Here is a 20168-nt window from a genome sequence, read left to right as displayed (position 1 = left end):
CTGCTTCCCGGACAATGGTAGGAAGACTGTTCCAGAGTTTTGGTGCTAAATAGGAGAAGCATCTACCGCCAACAGTCGATTTTGATATTCTAGGTATTATCAACTGGCCTGAATTTTGAGATCGCAATAGACGTGAAGGAGTATAATGCGTTAAGAGCTCGCTCAAGTACTACGGAGCTAAACCATTTAGTGCTTTTAAGTAATCAGCAATATTTTAAAATGTATGTGTGGCGAGCAGGACGAGGCCGAGGGCCGTGGGAGGACGGCGCGAGGCCGGTGGCGTAATTATGATGAGCTACACCTGTGAGACGCACCGGTCTCGCATCTCTCACGGAGGAGCGGAGGCATAAAGGAGGAGCGACGACAGTGAAGAGGGAGAGAGGACAGGCCTGTGTTTTAGTTGATGTTTTGTTTTTGGTTTGTGTTGCCAGCAGTCGTCCGTGAGGGGCTGCTGGCTTTTACTTTCATTTTTGTATTTGTGTATTTATTTATTAAATATGTTTTAATGTCCGCCGGTTCCCGCCTCCTTCTTCCCGTAACATCTGAACCCCGTTACATTGGTGCCGAAACCCGGGAAGGAGGAGGAACGCGCTGTCAAAGAGCCCTTGCCGCTGTTGGGAATCCGCGGTGCCATCGAGCATGGCGGGCAGTTTCCGTCGCCATGGACGCTCGAGGCGGTGCGCTGGAGTGAGTTGCCGGGGGGACGGACGAGCTCGCTGCTGGCCGCCTGGGTGCTGGAGGGGCGGCTGCCGTCCGGTAGGGAGCGGAGGAGTCGTCGCCGTTCGCCGTGGGCCGGAGCCTGCTGCCATCCGCCATGACGGGGAGGAGCAGGGAACGGGGGACTCCTGCCGACTGCCCGAACCTGGAGGAGCCGTCGCCGTCCACCAGGCGGCGGAGGAGTGTCGTGCCGTCCACCGAGGTCTATCCAGCGTCACCGCCAGGCACCGCGGAGAAGATCGCCCAGCGGGTGGCGGGCCGGATGGCAGCGCGTTGTGGGAACCGGATCAAGGTTTTTTTTTTTTTCTCTCTCCCCTCTCTCGTCTCTGTCGCTCCTCATGCTTCCGTCTCCTGTACTCTCGCCTCGTCTGTCCATACCCCCAGGTACCGCAGCCGCCGTGATCGGTCCCCCCGGGGAGGGGGGGGGGAGTAGGCGCAGCCTCGGTGGTACCCCCCGGCCTGCGAGGGGCGATGGGGGTATGTGGCGAGCAGGACGAGGCCGAGGGCCGTGGGAGGACGGCGCGAGGCCGGTGGCGTAATTATGATGAGCTACACCTGTGAGACGCACCGGTCTCGCATCTCTCACGGAGGAGCGGAGGCATAAAGGAGGAGCGACGACAGTGAAGAGGGAGAGAGGACAGGCCTGTGTTTTAGTTGATGTTTTGTTTTTGGTTTGTGTTGCCAGCAGTCGTCCGTGAGGGGCTGCTGGCTTTTACTTTCATTTTTGTATTTGTGTATTTATTTATTAAATATGTTTGAATGTCCGCCGGTTCCCGCCTCCTTCTTCCCGTAACATCTGAACCCCGTTACAGTATGCAATGTTTAATAGGCAGCCAATGCAGTGTTGACAGAACCGGGCTAATATGGTCATACTTCCTGGTTCTGGTAAGAACTCGAGCTGCTGCGTTTTGAACCAGCTGTAGTTTGTTTATTAAGCGTGCAGGGCAACCACCCAGTAGAGCATTACAATAATCTAAAGGCAAAGGCAAATTTATTTGTATAGTGCATTTCATACACAGCAGCAATACAATGCGCTTCACACAAAAATATAAAAATAATAAAAATATAACAATATGAAACTACATACAATTTTACAATATAAGACACCAACAAAATAAATAAATAAATAAATTTATTTATACACACATTAACTGTAAAAAGCATCTGAAAAAAGTTTGGTCTTTAATCTAGTTTTAAAAATTGTGATAGTTGGAGCGTTTTTAATGTTTTCTGGTAGCTGGTTCCAGAGATGAACGCCAAAATAGTTAAAAGCGGATTCCCCTTGTTTTGTTTTAACAATAGGTTTTAGTAGAAGCTGTTTATGTTGTGAGTATACGGTCGAAACATATCACAAAGATATTTTGGTTCCAAACCCTTTATTGACTTAAAACTAATAAGAGTGCCTTAAAATTACTCCTATATCTAATTGGTAGCCAGTGTAAGGACTTTAAGATTGGAGTAATATGATCTATTCTTTTGGTTTTAGTAAGGATTCTGGCTGCACAATTCTGTACCATTTGAAGTGGTTTTAAATTCTTTTTAGGGAGTCCTGTTAAAAGCACATTACAATAATCAATCCTACTCGAAATAAAAGCATGTATGATCTTTTCAAGATCCTCCTTAGACATGAACCTTTTTAGCTTATTAATATTTTTAAGATGAAAGTACGCTGATTTTTTTATTGTTTTTATGTGATTATTAAAATTTAGATTATTATCTATTTGGACACCAAGGCTTCTTACCACTTCCTTTGCTACTAAACCCTTTATTTCTAGCAGGGTAGAGATTTTACATCTTTCCCCATTTCTTCCAAAAACTATAACCTCAGTTTTATTTTTATTAAGTTGGAGAAAGTTCTGTGACATCCAAGTATCTATTTCTTCAATGCACTGACAGAGAGTTTCAATGGGGGTATAGTCATTAGGCAATAGGCATTAGAGGTAGATAAATTTGTGTATCATCAGCATAACTATGGTAAGAGATTGAATGTTTCTTTATGATTTTACCAAGTGGTAGCATATAAAGATTAAATAACAGTGGACCCATAATTGAGCCCTGGGGAACTCCACAGGTCAACGATGTTAGTGTTGAGGAACAATTTCCAATTTTAACAATAAAACTCCTGTCACAAAGATACGATTTTAGCCAGCTGATCACAACACCGGTGAAACCAACCCAATGTTCCAGTCGATGAAGCAATATGTAATGATCAACAGTATCGAAAGCCGCACTGAGATCCAATAATACTAAGATGGATGCCTTGCCTGCGTCTGTATTTAATCGGATGTCACTTGTGACTTTAGCAAGAACTGTTTCTGTACTATGGTGAGCTCGGAAACCTGACTGAAAATCGTCTAGGTAGCTGTTAAGTTTTAAAAAAGATGTAAGTTGATTAAAAACAAATTTTTCAATAATTTTGCCAATAAACGGTAGGTTTGAAATGGGCCTATAGTTGCTTAATATAGATGTATCCAAGTTATTCTTTTTGAGAAGTGGTTTTATAATCGCAGTCTTTAGGGATTTAGGAAATGAACCCATTTGTAAAGATGAATTTATAATGTTAAGCAATTCTGGTGCTAGAATATGAAAAACAGATTTTAAAAAGGTGGTGGGTAGAGTATCTAGTGTACAAGTGGAAGAGGTGAGGCTTTGTACTGTTTTATTAAGTGTTTCAGTGTCAATCAAACTGAAATTAGCCATCCTGTTTAATGTTCCTGTAGTTGTTTGTTCTAGTTGCATAATAATATGTTTTTGATCTATTATATTAAATCTAATTTGATCAATTTTGGATTTGAAAAAGAACGCGAACTCATTACACTTTATGGTCGAGATGAATTCAAGTGGTAGTTTTTGAGGGGGGGTTGTCAGTTTTTCCACTGTCAAGAAAAGAACACGAGCATTATTTAGATTTTGATTGATAATGTTAGAAAAAAACAACTGTCTTGCTTTACCAGTTTCAGTGTTGAATTTTTTAAGCTTTTCCTTGTAAATATCATAGTGTACTGGGAGTTTGGTTTTACGCCACTGTCTCCACTGTCACAGTAGAGCATTACAATAATCTAGCCTTGATGTCATGAACGCATGAACTAATTGTTCTGCATTTGTCAATGAGAGCATATGACGTAATTTAGATATATTTTTAAGATGGAAAAATGCGGTTTTACAGATACTAGACACGTGACTTTCAAATGAAAGGTTGGTATCAAAGAGCACACACACACACACACACACACACACCCAGGTTCCTAACCGACGACGAAGACTTGACAGAGCAGCCATCAAGTGTTAGACAGTATTCTAGGTTATTACGTGAGGAAGTTTTTTGTCCAATAATTAGAATCTCTGTTTTTTCAGAATTTAGAAGTTGGAAATTACGAGTCATCCAATTTTTTATATCCGCTATGCATTCTGTTAATTTAGTGAATTGGTAAGTTCCGTTAGGTTTTGAAGAAATATAGAGCTGAGTATCGTCGGCATAACAGTGAAAGCTAATGCCATGTTTCCTAATGATATCTCTTAATGGTAGCGTGTGTGTGTGTGTGTGTGTGTGTGTGTGTGTGTGTGTGTGTGAGGGTAGCATGTACAGAGTGAACAGCAGCGGTCCTAGTACTGAGCCTTGTGGTACGCCATACTTAACCTGTGATCGATGAGACATCTCTTCATTTACTGCTACAAACTGATAACGGTCAGATAAGTGTGATTTAAACCATGCTAATGCAATTCCACTAATGCCAACATAATGTTTGAGTCTATTTAAAAGAATGTTGTGGTCGATAGTGTCAAATGCAGCACTAAGATCGAGTAACACTAATAGAGAGACACAACCACGATCGGATGATAAGAGCAAATCATTTGTGACTCTAATGAGAGCTGTTTCGGTACTATGGTACGGTCTAAATCCTGACTGAAAATCCTCACAGAAATCATTTCTTTCAAGAAAGGAACACAGTTGTGAGGATACTGCCTTTTCTAATATCTTTGACAGAAAAGGTAGATTCGAGATCGGCCTGTAATTGACTAATTCTGAAGGATCAAGTTGCATTTTTTTAACAAGCATTTAATCATAGCCAGCTTAAAGGTTTTTGGTACATATCCTAGAGACAAAGATGAATTAATGATATTAAGAAGAGGATCTATGACCTCTGGGAGCATCTCTTTCAGGAGCTTAGTTGGTATAGGGTCTAACATACATGTTGTAGATTTAGATGAATTAACGAGTTTAGTAAATTCTTCCTCTCCTATAGCAATAAATGAATCAAATTTTCCCTCAGGGAGACTACAATGCACTGCCTGATGCGATACTGTAGTAGACGGTTGCATAGTTATAATTTTGTCCCTGATTTTATCAATCTTATAAGTGAAGAAGTTCATAAAGTCATTACTGCTGTGTTGCTTGGAAACTTCGGTGCTTGAAGCTTTATTTTTCGTTAGTTTAGCCACTGTTTCAAATAAATACCTAGGATTATGTTTATTTTCTTCTAATAGGGTTGAAAAATAAGCAGATCTAGCAGCTTTTAAAGCCTCTCTGTAAGTAATTGAGCTCTCTTTCCATGAAATGCGAAATACCTCTAGTTTTGTTTTCTTCCAGTTGCGCTCCATTTTTCTGGCTGCTCTCTTAAGGGCCCGAGTGTGCTCGTTGTACCACGGCGTTGGACTATTTTCTTTAATCTTCTTTAAGCGCAACGGAGCAACTGTGTCTAAAGTGCTGGAAAAGAGAGAGTTAAACGTTTCTGTTGTAATATCTAGTTCTTCTAAGCTATCTGAGATGCTGAGATGATGAAACTGATTAGGAAGATTATTAATGAAGCAATCTTTAGTAGCAGAAGTGATAGGTCTCACATATTTGAAACACGGAGTCGGCTTTGCAGCCTTGGCTAAATGAAGTTTACACGAGATTAGATAATGATCTGAGATGTCATCGCTCTGCTGCAGAATTTCAACGGCATCCACATCTATTCCGTGTGATAATATTAGATCTAGAGTATGATTACGACGATGAGTAGGTCCTGACACGTGTTGTCTAACTCCAATAGAGTTCAGAATGTCTTTAAATGCCAATCCCAATGCATCTTTTTCATTATCTACGTGTATATTAAAATCTCCAACAATTATGACTTTATCTGCAGTCAATATTAACTCTGATAGAAAGTCCGCAAATTCTTTGATAAAGTCTGTATGGTGCCCTGGTGGCCTGTATACAGTAGCCAGCACAAATCTCAAACGTGATTTATCGTTTACACTATATATTTTTACATTAAGCACCAATGCTTCAAAAGAATTATATTTAAAACTTGATTTCTTAGTGGTTTTGAAACTATTACTATAGATTACAGCAACACCACCCCCTTTGCGTTTCAGACGAGGCTCATGTTTATAACAGTAATCTTGCGGGGTTGATTCATTTAAAGTAATGTAATCGTTTGGTTTTAGCCAGGTTTCTGTCAAACACAGCACATCTAGGTTATTATCTGAAATCATATCTTAACAACGAGTGCTTTTGAAGTAAGCGATCGAATATTCAGCAACCCAAGCTTTAGCATTTGCTCATCTGTATTATAGCTGTTTTTTATTTGTTGAACATCAATTACATTTTTAATCTTAGATGGGTTTGGACGTTTTTTGGATTTCCAAGTTCGGGGAACAGACACAGTCTCTATATGATGATATCTAGGTGAAAGAGGCTCTATGTGATGGGATTTATCTGACCTTGGTGACGCGAGGCCGCTAGCAGACGGTCGGTTTAGCCAGTCTGTCTGCTTCCTGACCTGGTGCCCAATTTGTCATTTTTTAACAGGAAGGGGGCAGGCTTGTGCAAAATTCAGAATTTCAGAATTGGCCTCCATTCAATTCATGAATTGGAATTTGAATTGAATTTACTAGTGTTAATTTCGTCACCTATTTTTTATTTAGTCTTAGTCTTAGTCTTGTGCCAAATGTCCTTGTTAGTTTTATTCATATTTAGTCATTCACATATCTTTTTTTGTTAGTCAAGTTTTAGTCGACTAAAAGTCTCGTCATTTTAGTCTAGTTTTAGTCAAAAGAAAACTCAAGGTATCTTAGTCAAGTTTTAAATTTCAAGTTTTAGTCGACTAAAAGTCTTTTAATTTTAGTCTAGTTTTAGTCAAAAAAGAACTCAATATATTTTAGTCTAAGTTTAGTAAAAAAATGTTAGTCGAATTCTTTCTACGCACACACTATTTTATTTCTTGATAACAGACCGGTGCTAACTATAACACACCATTGCCATGAAAAACAGAGCGTTGCCATGAACACACAGGATTCTGTAGAGACCGTAGAGACGGAGCGCACTATTTTCTTTAGCTGAAGCAATACAATCATTTTTAAATCAATAAACTCCTTTTTAAATCATAATTTTGTGTCAAATTATTGATTTATTTGGTAGGTAGCAATGTAATAAGCGGGATCCGAACTCGTTCTGAATATTTTAAAGGTGTAACAGCTGATGAAAAAGCAGAGACGATTGTAGGCGAAAATTAAGAGAGATTTTATCTTAGTTTTTATTTTATGCAAAACATTTTCGTCTCGTCTTTTTTCGTCAACAATAATGCATGTTAATTTAGTCTTAGTCAGCGTTTTTGGACAGTGGTGCAGTCTTGCCATCGTCTCGTTTTAGTCATGAAAAAAAAGGTTGTTGACGAACATATTTCGTCTCGTCTCGTCTGACAAAATGAACACTAGAATTTACTCCGCCCCAGAGGACGTTGAATTGAATTTGAATTGGAATGACAGGAAGTGGAATTAAATTCATGGCAATTCAAAGAAATTCCACACAGTCACACAACAGAAAGAATGGGTTGAGTCTCGCATGCATTCAGTGTTAGGAAGGTTACTTTGGAAATGTTATTGCTTACTGTTACCCATTATAAATGTGGTTTGGATTACTTTATTTTGATAACTTTATCAATGCAAAGCAATTTCGTTTTAAGTTGATTATTAGCTAATTGAATTAAACATTTTACCTCAGTAATACAACTAAATACAATTACAATAAATCAAATTTAATTGTGCTTTGTGCTCTGACATGCACTGTTAACTGTGGGACCTTATATAGACAGGTGTGTGCCTTTCCAAATCATGTCCAATCAACTGAGTTTACCACAGGTGGACTCCAATCCAGTTGTAGAAACATCTCAAGGATGATCAGTAGAAACGGAATGCACTTGAGCCCAATTTTGAGTGTCATGGCAAAGGCTGTGAATACTTATGTACATGTCATTTTTTTGTTTTTATTTTTAAGAAATTTGCAAAGATAAAAAAAAATATGTGGCATTTGAGATCAGAGAACGCTGCTCTGCTGTAGATCTACCCTGCGTTTCCTGTCGGATCTCCATCAATCCCATCAGCCAGTGCCGGCCCGAGCCTTTTGGGGGCCCTAAGCAGAATTTGATTTGGGGGCCCCCTCCCACCACGCGGAGTCACCTGTGCTTGACGATTATTGACACAATGTCACTCTATAATGTTACATTATAAATTAATACAATGAGGTTATGTATTAATACAAAATAAATAGCCTACTTAATAAAAAATAGATACTTAAATAAAAATGTTTTAACTTTTTCTTTACTCTTTTAATAACTCTTTGAAACTTCTGAAAACAAACTGTCAAAAAACATATAAAAAAAAATTATTTGCAAAATATCCTCCAACGTTTTGCAACCCTTTGCAGTTTGAATGATGTCTTATATGAACATGACGGAGTATGTGTTTATGTTTCCACTGTTCGATCGCGTCCGCGCCTCACACACACACACACACACACACACACACACACAACATAGGCTATTCCAGCACTGCAATCTTGACATCGCAGCCTGTTCGTTATAGCCGTAATAAAAAATAATAATAAAATAGTCAAACTAACATATAAAAATTACACTGCTCTTTTTAAATAGTCAGTAGTAGCCTACAATTCGTACCATTCAGTGCTGCGTAGCCTAAGCACCGCTCCACTGTGATGTTTCCAAGCACATTTTTGCGCATGTGAAGAGAATGATTTTTTCCCTCGATATTGGATTTCAAGCACATTTTTGCGCTTGTGAAGAGGATGATTTTTTCCCTCGATATTGGAACGTGGGTGAAGTACAAAGAAGCCTATAATAAATAATAGTTTACCATCCAAATCCATCGCGAATGTTGAAACATTTTGATTCTAATGAGAGAGATCCGCTTTCACTTTCGCTTTAAATTATTTCGTTTTGGCTTGTTTATAGTTATTTTTTTATTCTTGTTCTGTTCTGAATATCATTAAATTTAAAGGATAAATCATTGATCAAATCAAATTTGTGTGAAATGGCTTAACATTAGGCTACCGTGACTTTGCGCACAAGTTTTCTATGCACGCGAGGTTATGCGCATATGACTCAAACACTGGCAGACACAGCAGCAGTTGTAGGCAGGTATATTGATCATGAAATCAGAATTTTCTTGTCTTGAATTATTAATCCATTCATTAATTTATGTCACTTGTTTAATTTAATTAGGCCTAATATGTAAAAAAAAAAAAAAAAAAAAAAAAAAACTCGCTTGGGGGCCCCCTGGTGGCGAGGGGGCCCCAAGCAGCCGCTTAGTTCGCTTATGCCTCGGGCCGGCCCTGCCATCAGCCATCAGGGTTTAGCTGACATCACATCATCAGAGTCACACAGCGAAGAAGGTCAACGCTCCTTCATTCAAATGTCTTCTATCATCTCTTGATATGTGATTTGAGGGAGGTCGATGTTTATACATGAGCTGCAGTAAGTGTGTTTCCTTCAGGTCCTGTATCACCTGTTCGAGGAGTTTGCGCACGTGGGCGAGGTGACGGCGCTTGACGTCTTTCTGGGTGTTGTGTGTTTCTTCGTGGTGTCGCTCGGCGGAGTGATGGTAGGCGGCGTGTACGGAGTTCTGGCGGCCTTCACCTCACGCTTCACGGCGCACACACGTGTGATCGAGCCGCTCTTCGTCTTCCTCTACAGTTACATGGCGTATCTGTCCGCTGAGGTCTTCCACCTGTCTGGCATCATGGCGTGAGTCTGGCGTTCCCACTGCTAATGAGCCCAGAGTCTGTGCTTGTGTCTCACACTGGGGTTTCTGTGCGGTTCTCAGGCTCATCGCGTGTGGCGTGGTGATGCGGCCCTACGTGGAGGCCAACATTTCCCACAAATCCTACACCACCATCAAGTACTTCCTGAAGATGTGGAGCAGCGTGAGCGAGACTCTGATCTTCATCTTCTTGGGCCTGTCGACGGTGGCCGGGCCGCACGCCTGGAACTGGACGTTTGTCACCATCACCATCGTCCTCTGTCTGCTGTCTAGGGTTCTGGGTGAGCGTCTCCTCATGCTACGCTAGTTAGAGTTTATCAGGAACAGCCAATGGGTCTAATCAGACATCTTCATTGAGCAGTAAATCAGCATATTAAAATGATTTCTGATGGATCATGTGACACTGAAGACTGGAGTAATGATGCTGAAAATTCAGCTTTGATCACAGGAATAAATTACACTATACTATATATTCGCATAGAAAACAGCTGATTTACACTGGAATAATATTTCACAGTTTTTACTGTATTTATGATCAAATAAACACAGCCTTGGTGAGCATAATTTTTTTTTTATTATTCCAAACTGTGAGTTTTGTGTGCAGGTGTGATCGGTCTAACGTACATCATTAATAAGTACCGCATGGTGAAGCTGAGTGGCAAGGATCAGTTCATTGTGGCGTACGGGGGCTTGAGGGGCGCGATCGCCTTCTCGCTGGCATTCCTGCTGTCCAGTGACAACTTTCCCATGAAGGACATGTTTCTCACCGCCATCATCACCGTCATCTTCTTCACTGTGTTTGTGCAGGTGAGAGAATTGGACACTCAGTCCCAAGTTGTAGGAAATACTGTAGCCGGTGGTTTCTTGCATATAGGCTTCTGTCACGTGATCACCATCAACCTGCCAATGTTTTTTAGGGAATGACGATTCGACCCCTCGTTGACCTTCTGGCCGTCAAGAAGAGAAAACAAAGTAAAAGTTCAATAAATGAGGAGATTCACACTCAGGTAGTGTACCTGATCTCAAAGACTGAGAAACACGTGATGTAGCCGAGAACTGCTCGGCTGGACGGTTAATGGATAATTAAAATGTTAAATGCTCCTGTTTTGTGTCTCCTGCAGTTCCTGGAACTTTTGCTAACTGGAATAGACGGCGTGTGCGGACACTACGGACATCATCACTGGAGGGACAAGTGCGAAAATCCTGTCATGGTTTACTGTTTATCCTCATGTTTTGTATCAATCTTCACACTGCTTTTCCATACAGTGACCAGATGCTCTCTAAAAATATCAAGAGTACTGATATCGAGTATTTGGTTTAATCTGCGAATGAGTTTTAGGATCTGTGGAGGCCTTGATTCTCAGAAGCTTTGAACTGTGAATAACAACTTAAATTTGGTCTGTTGGTTTTCTTCTTTTGTACTCTACAGTAAAATAATGACAAACATAGTGATGTACTGAAATTTCAGCAAAAGAAAACAATTCTGCAAAAAAATGATTGTTCTGTTTTGGTCAAAATAGTTTTGAAGTGACACATTATTAGCGCTTATCTTATGTATTTAACTGTGTGCAGGAGACATGAGGGTGAGTAAATGATGCCAGGTGTTCACAGGCTTGACTCTTGTATTTCAGATCTTGTAAATATTCTAGTTTCTGATGCGTGTTCTTCTGCAGGCTTAATCGCTTTAATAAGCGTTACATCAAGCGGTGTCTGATCACTGGAGAGCGATCGCAGGAACCGCAGCTCATCTCCTTCTACAATAAGATGGAGCTCAAACAGGCCATGATGCTGCTGGAGAGCAACAGTTCAGCCAGTCTGATCACTGCATCGGCCATACCGTGAGATTCCACACACTGCACACGCTCACATCACACTCCTCACACACACTGCACACGCTCACATCACACTCCTCACACACACTGCACACGCTCACATTACACTCCTCACTGCACACGCTCACATCACACTCCTCCCTGCACACGCTCACATCACACTCCTCACTGCACACGCTCACATCACACTCCTCACTGCACACGCTCACATTACACTCCTCACTGCACACGCTCACATCACACTCCTCACACACACTGCACACGCTCACATCACACTCCTCACTGCACACGCTCACATCACGCTCCTCACACACACTGCACACGCTCACATCACACTCCTCACTGCACACGCTCACATCACACTCCTCACACACACTGCACACGCTCACATCACACTCCTCACTGCACACGCTCACATCACACTCCTCACACACACTGCACACGCTCACATCACACTCCTCACTGCACACGCTCACATCACACTCCTCACACACACTGCACACGCTCACATCACACTCCTCACTGCACACGCTCACATCACGCTCCTCACACACACTGCACACGCTCACATCACACTCCTCACACACACTGCACACGCTCACATCACACTCCTCACTGCACACGCTCACATCACACTCCTCACTGCACACGCTCACATCACACTCCTCACTGCACACGCTCACATCACACTCCTCACACACACTGCACACGCTCACATCACACTCCTCACTGCACACGCTCACATCACGCTCCTCACACACACTGCACACGCTCACATCACACTCCTCACACTGCACACGCTCACATCACACTCCTCACTGCACACGCTCACATCACACTCCTCACTGCACACGCTCACATCACACTCCTCACTGCACACGCTCACATCACACTCCTCACACACACTGCACACGCTCACATCACACTCCTCACACTGCACACACTCACATCACACTCCTCACTGCACACACTCACATCACACTCCTCACTGCACACACTCACATCACACTCCTCACTGCACACACTCACATCACACTCCTCACTGCACACGCTCACATCACACTCCTCACTGCACACGCTCACATCACACTCCTCACTGCACACGCTCACATCACACTCCTCACACACACTGCACACGCTCACATCACACTCCTCACTGCACACGCTCACATCACGCTCCTCACACACACTGCACACGCTCACATCACACTCCTCACACACACTGCACACGCTCACATCACACTCCTCACTGCACACGCTCACATCACACTCCTCACTGCACACGCTCACATCACACTCCTCACTGCACACGCTCACATCACGCTCACATCACACTCCTCACTGCACACGCTCACATCACACTCCTCACTGCACACGCTCACATCACACTCCTCACTGCACACGCTCACATCACACTCCTCACTGCACACGCTCACATCACACTCCTCACACACACTGCACACGCTCACATCACACTCCTCACTGCACACACTCACATCACACTCCTCACTGCACACACTCACATCACACTCCTCACTGCACACACTCACATCACACTCCTCACTGCACACACTCACATCACACTCCTCACTGCACACGCTCACATCACACTCCTCACTGCACACACTCACATCACACTCCTCACACTGCACACACTCACATCACACTCCTCACTGCACACACTCACATCACACTCCTCACTGCACACACTCACATCACACTCCTCACTGCACACGCTCACATCACACTCCTCACACTGCACACACTCACATCACACTCCTCACTGCACACACTCACATCACACTCCTCACTGCACACGCTCACATCACACTCCTCACTGCACACGCTCACATCACACTCCTCACTGCACACGCTCACATCACACTCCTCACTGCACACGCTCACATCACACTCCTCACTGCACACGCTCACATCACACTCCTCACACTGCACACACTCACATCACACTCCTCACTGCACACACTCACATCACACTCCTCACTGCACACACTCACATCACACTCCTCACTGCACACACTCACATCACACTCCTCACTGCACACGCTCACATCACGCTCCTCACTGCACACGCTCACATCACGCTCCTCACACACACTGCACACGCTCACATCACACTCCTCACTGCACACGCTCACATCACACTCCTCACTGCACACGCTCACATCACACTCCTCACTGCACACGCTCACATCACACTCCTCACTGCACACGCTCACATCACGCTCCTCACACACACTGCACACACTCACATCACACTCCTCACTGCACACGCTCACATCACACTCCTCACTGCACACGCTCACATCACACTCCTCACTGCACACGCTCACATCACACTCCTCACTGCACACACTCACATCACACTCCTCACACTGCACACACTCACATCACACTCCTCACTGCACACACTCACATCACACTCCTCACTGCACACACTCACATCACACTCCTCACTGCACACACTCACATCACACTCCTCACTGCACACGCTCACATCACGCTCCTCACTGCACACGCTCACATCACGCTCCTCACACACACTGCACACGCTCACATCACACTCCTCACTGCACACGCTCACATCACACTCCTCACTGCACACGCTCACATCACACTCCTCACTGCACACGCTCACATCACACTCCTCACTGCACACGCTCACATCACACTCCTCACTGCACACGCTCACATCACGCTCCTCACTGCACACGCTCACATCACGCTCCTCACACACACTGCACACACTCACATCACACTCCTCACTGCACACGCTCACATCACGCTCCTCACTGCACACGCTCACATCACACTCCTCACTGCACACATCACACTCCTCACTGCACACACTCACATCACACTCCTCACTGCACACGCTCACATCACACTCCTCACTGCACACACTCACATCACACTCCTCACACTGCACACGCTCACATCACACTCCTCACTGCACACACTCACATCACACTCCTCACTGCACACGCTCACATCACACTCCTCACACACACTGCACACGCTCACATCACACTCCTCACTGCACACGCTCACATCACACTCCTCACTGCACACGCTCACATCACACTCCTCACTGCACACGCTCACATCACACTCCTCACACACACTGCACACGCTCACATCACACTCCTCACTGCACACGCTCACATCACGCTCCTCACACACACTGCACACGCTCACATCACACTCCTCACACTGCACACGCTCACATCACACTCCTCACTGCACACGCTCACATCACACTCCTCACTGCACACGCTCACATCACACTCCTCACTGCACACGCTCACATCACACTCCTCACACACACTGCACACGCTCACATCACACTCCTCACTGCACACACTCACATCACACTCCTCACTGCACACACTCACATCACACTCCTCACTGCACACACTCACATCACACTCCTCACTGCACACACTCACATCACACTCCTCACTGCACACGCTCACATCACACTCCTCACTGCACACGCTCACATCACACTCCTCACTGCACACGCTCACATCACACTCCTCACACACACTGCACACGCTCACATCACACTCCTCACTGCACACGCTCACATCACGCTCCTCACACACACTGCACACGCTCACATCACACTCCTCACACACACTGCACACGCTCACATCACACTCCTCACTGCACACGCTCACATCACACTCCTCACTGCACACGCTCACATCACACTCCTCACTGCACACGCTCACATCACACTCCTCACTGCACACGCTCACATCACACTCCTCACTGCACACGCTCACATCACACTCCTCACACACACTGCACACGCTCACATCACACTCCTCACTGCACACACTCACATCACACTCCTCACTGCACACACTCACATCACACTCCTCACTGCACACACTCACATCACACTCCTCACTGCACACACTCACATCACACTCCTCACTGCACACGCTCACATCACACTCCTCACTGCACACACTCACATCACACTCCTCACACTGCACACACTCACATCACACTCCTCACTGCACACACTCACATCACACTCCTCACTGCACACGCTCACATCACACTCCTCACTGCACACGCTCACATCACACTCCTCACACTGCACACACTCACATCACACTCCTCACTGCACACGCTCACATCACACTCCTCACTGCACACGCTCACATCACACTCCTCACTGCACACGCTCACATCACACTCCTCACTGCACACGCTCACATCACACTCCTCACTGCACACGCTCACATCACACTCCTCACTGCACACACTCACATCACACTCCTCACACTGCACACACTCACATCACACTCCTCACTGCACACACTCACATCACACTCCTCACTGCACACACTCACATCACACTCCTCACTGCACACACTCACATCACACTCCTCACTGCACACGCTCACATCACGCTCCTCACTGCACACGCTCACATCACGCTCCTCACACACACTGCACACGCTCACATCACACTCCTCACTGCACACGCTCACATCACACTCCTCACTGCACACGCTCACATCACACTCCTCACTGCACACGCTCACATCACACTCCTCACTGCACACGCTCACATCACGCTCCTCACACACACTGCACACACTCACATCACACTCCTCACTGCACACGCTCACATCACACTCCTCACTGCACACGCTCACATCACACTCCTCACTGCACACGCTCACATCACACTCCTCACTGCACACGCTCACATCACACTCCTCACTGCACACACTCACATCACACTCCTCACACTGCACACACTCACATCACACTCCTCACTGCACACACTCACATCACACTCCTCACTGCACACACTCACATCACACTCCTCACTGCACACACTCACATCACACTCCTCACTGCACACGCTCACATCACGCTCCTCACTGCACACGCTCACATCACGCTCCTCACACACACTGCACACGCTCACATCACACTCCTCACTGCACACGCTCACATCACACTCCTCACTGCACACGCTCACATCACACTCCTCACTGCACACGCTCACATCACACTCCTCACTGCACACGCTCACATCACACTCCTCACTGCACACGCTCACATCACGCTCCTCACTGCACACGCTCACATCACGCTCCTCACACACACTGCACACACTCACATCACACTCCTCACTGCACACGCTCACATCACGCTCCTCACTGCACACGCTCACATCACACTCCTCACTGCACACATCACACTCCTCACTGCACACACTCACATCACACTCCTCACTGCACACGCTCACATCACACTCCTCACTGCACACACTCACATCACACTCCTCACACTGCACACGCTCACATCACACTCCTCACTGCACACACTCACATCACACTCCTCACTGCACACTCACATCACACTCCTCACTGCACACGCTCACATCACACTCCTCACACACACTGCACACACTCACATCACGCTCCTCACACACACTGCACACACTCACATCACACTCCTCACTGCACACGCTCACATCACACTCCTCACTGCACACATCACACTCCTCACTGCACACACTCACATCACACTCCTCACACTGCACACACTCACATCACACTCCTCACTGCACACACTCACATCACACTCCTCACTGCACACTCACATCACACTCCTCACTGCACACGCTCACATCACACTCCTCACTGCACACGCTCACATCACACTCCTCACTGCACACACTCACATCACACTCCTCACTGCACACGCTCACATCACACTCCTCACTGCACACGCTCACATCACACTCCTCACTGCACACGCTCACATCACACTCCTCACTGCACACGCTCACATCACGCTCCTCACACACACTGCACACGCTCACATCACACTCCTCACTGCACACACTCACATCACACTCCTCACTGCACACGCTCACATCACACTCCTCACTGCACACGCTCACATCACGCTCCTCACTGCACACGCTCACATCACGCTCCTCACACACACTGCACACACTCACATCACACTCCTCACTGCACACGCTCACATCACACTCCTCACTGCACACGCTCACATCACACTCCTCACTGCACACGCTCACATCACACTCCTCACTGCACACGCTCACATCACACTCCTCACTGCACACACTCACATCACACTCCTCACACTGCACACACTCACATCACACTCCTCACTGCACACACTCACATCACACTCCTCACTGCACACACTCACATCACACTCCTCACTGCACACACTCACATCACACTCCTCACTGCACACGCTCACATTACGCTCCTCACTGCACACGCTCACATCACGCTCCTCACACACACTGCACACGCTCACATCACACTCCTCACTGCACACGCTCACATCACACTCCTCACTGCACACGCTCACATCACACTCCTCACTGCACACGCTCACATCACACTCCTCACTGCACACGCTCACATCACACTCCTCACTGCACACACTCACATCACACTCCTCACACTGCACACACTCACATCACACTCCTCACTGCACACACTCACATCACACTCCTCACTGCACACACTCACATCACACTCCTCACTGCACACACTCACATCACACTCCTCACTGCACACGCTCACATCACGCTCCTCACTGCACACGCTCACATCACGCTCCTCACACACACTGCACACGCTCACATCACACTCCTCACTGCACACGCTCACATCACACTCCTCACTGCACACGCTCACATCACACTCCTCACTGCACACGCTCACATCACACTCCTCACTGCACACGCTCACATCACACTCCTCACTGCACACGCTCACATCACGCTCCTCACTGCACACGCTCACATCACGCTCCTCACACACACTGCACACACTCACATCACACTCCTCACTGCACACGCTCACATCACGCTCCTCACTGCACACGCTCACATCACACTCCTCACTGCACACATCACACTCCTCACTGCACACACTCACATCACACTCCTCACTGCACACGCTCACATCACACTCCTCACTGCACACACTCACATCACACTCCTCACACTGCACACGCTCACATCACACTCCTCACTGCACACACTCACATCACACTCCTCACTGCACACTCACATCACACTCCTCACTGCACACGCTCACATCACACTCCTCACACACACTGCACACACTCACATCACGCTCCTCACACACACTGCACACACTCACATCACACTCCTCACTGCACACGCTCACATCACACTCCTCACTGCACACATCACACTCCTCACTGCACACACTCACATCACACTCCTCACACTGCACACACTCACATCACACTCCTCACTGCACACACTCACATCACACTCCTCACTGCACACTCACATCACACTCCTCACTGCACACGCTCACATCACACTCCTCACTGCACACGCTCACATCACACTCCTCACTGCACACACTCACATCACACTCCTCACTGCACACGCTCACATCACACTCCTCACTGCACACGCTCACATCACACTCCTCACTGCACACGCTCACATCACACTCCTCACTGCACACGCTCACATCACGCTCCTCACACACACTGCACACGCTCACATCACACTCCTCACTGCACACACTCACATCACACTCCTCACTGCACACGCTCACATCACACTCCTCACTGCACACGCTCACATCACGCTCCTCACTGCACACGCTCACATCACGCTCCTCACACACACTGCACACACTCACATCACACTCCTCACTGCACACGCTCACATCACACTCCTCACTGCACACGCTCACATCACACTCCTCACTGCACACACTCACATCACACTCCTCACTGCACACGCTCACATCACACTCCTCACTGCACACACTCACATCACACTCCTCACACTGCACACACTCACATCACACTCCTCACTGCACACACTCACATCACACTCCTCACTGCACACACTCACATCACACTCCTCACTGCACACACTCACATCACACTCCTCACTGCACACGCTCACATTACGCTCCTCACTGCACACGCTCACATCACGCTCCTCACACACACTGCACACGCTCACATCACACTCCTCACTGCACACGCTCACATCACACTCCTCACTGCACACGCTCACATCACGCTCCTCACTGCACACACTCACATCACACTCCTCACACACACTGCACACGCTCACATCACACTCCTCACTGCACACCTCACATCACACTCCTCACTGCACACGCTCACATCACACTCCTCACTGCACACACTCACATCACACTCCTCACTGCACACACTCACATCACACTCCTCACACTGCACACACTCACATCACGCTCCTCACACACACTGCACACACTCACATCACACTCCTCACTGCACACGCTCACATCACACTCCTCACTGCACACATCACACTCCTCACTGCACACACTCACATCACACTCCTCACACTGCACACACTCACATCACACTCCTCACTGCACACACTCACATCACACTCCTCACTGCACACACTCACATCACGCTCCTCACACACACTGCACACGCTCACATCACACTCCTCACTGCACACGCTCACATCACACTCCTCACTGCACA

General features: G+C 46.4%; 1 protein-coding gene across 1 annotated transcript; it reads left to right on the top strand.

The window, feature by feature from the left end:
• Positions 1–814: 814 nt before the first annotated feature.
• On the top strand, positions 815–11594 carry LOC308686715 (Na(+)/H(+) exchanger beta-like; the record flags this gene model as incomplete). The annotated part of the gene is made up of 7 exons (XM_081395153.1): positions 815–1009; positions 9490–9740; positions 9820–10037; positions 10361–10563; positions 10674–10763; positions 10878–10948; positions 11430–11594. Coding segments are annotated over 7 exons (1193 nt in total), but the record flags the coding sequence as incomplete, so codon positions are not given.
• Positions 11595–20168: the final 8574 nt, after the last annotated feature.

This window comes from Scardinius erythrophthalmus (genome assembly GCF_964197995.2).
Source record: "Scardinius erythrophthalmus genome assembly, contig: HAP1_SCAFFOLD_684, whole genome shotgun sequence".
NCBI lineage: Eukaryota > Metazoa > Chordata > Actinopteri > Cypriniformes > Leuciscidae > Scardinius > Scardinius erythrophthalmus.
Note: the sequence above shows the minus strand (reverse complement) of the source record. Positions and strands in the feature narration are given on the sequence as shown.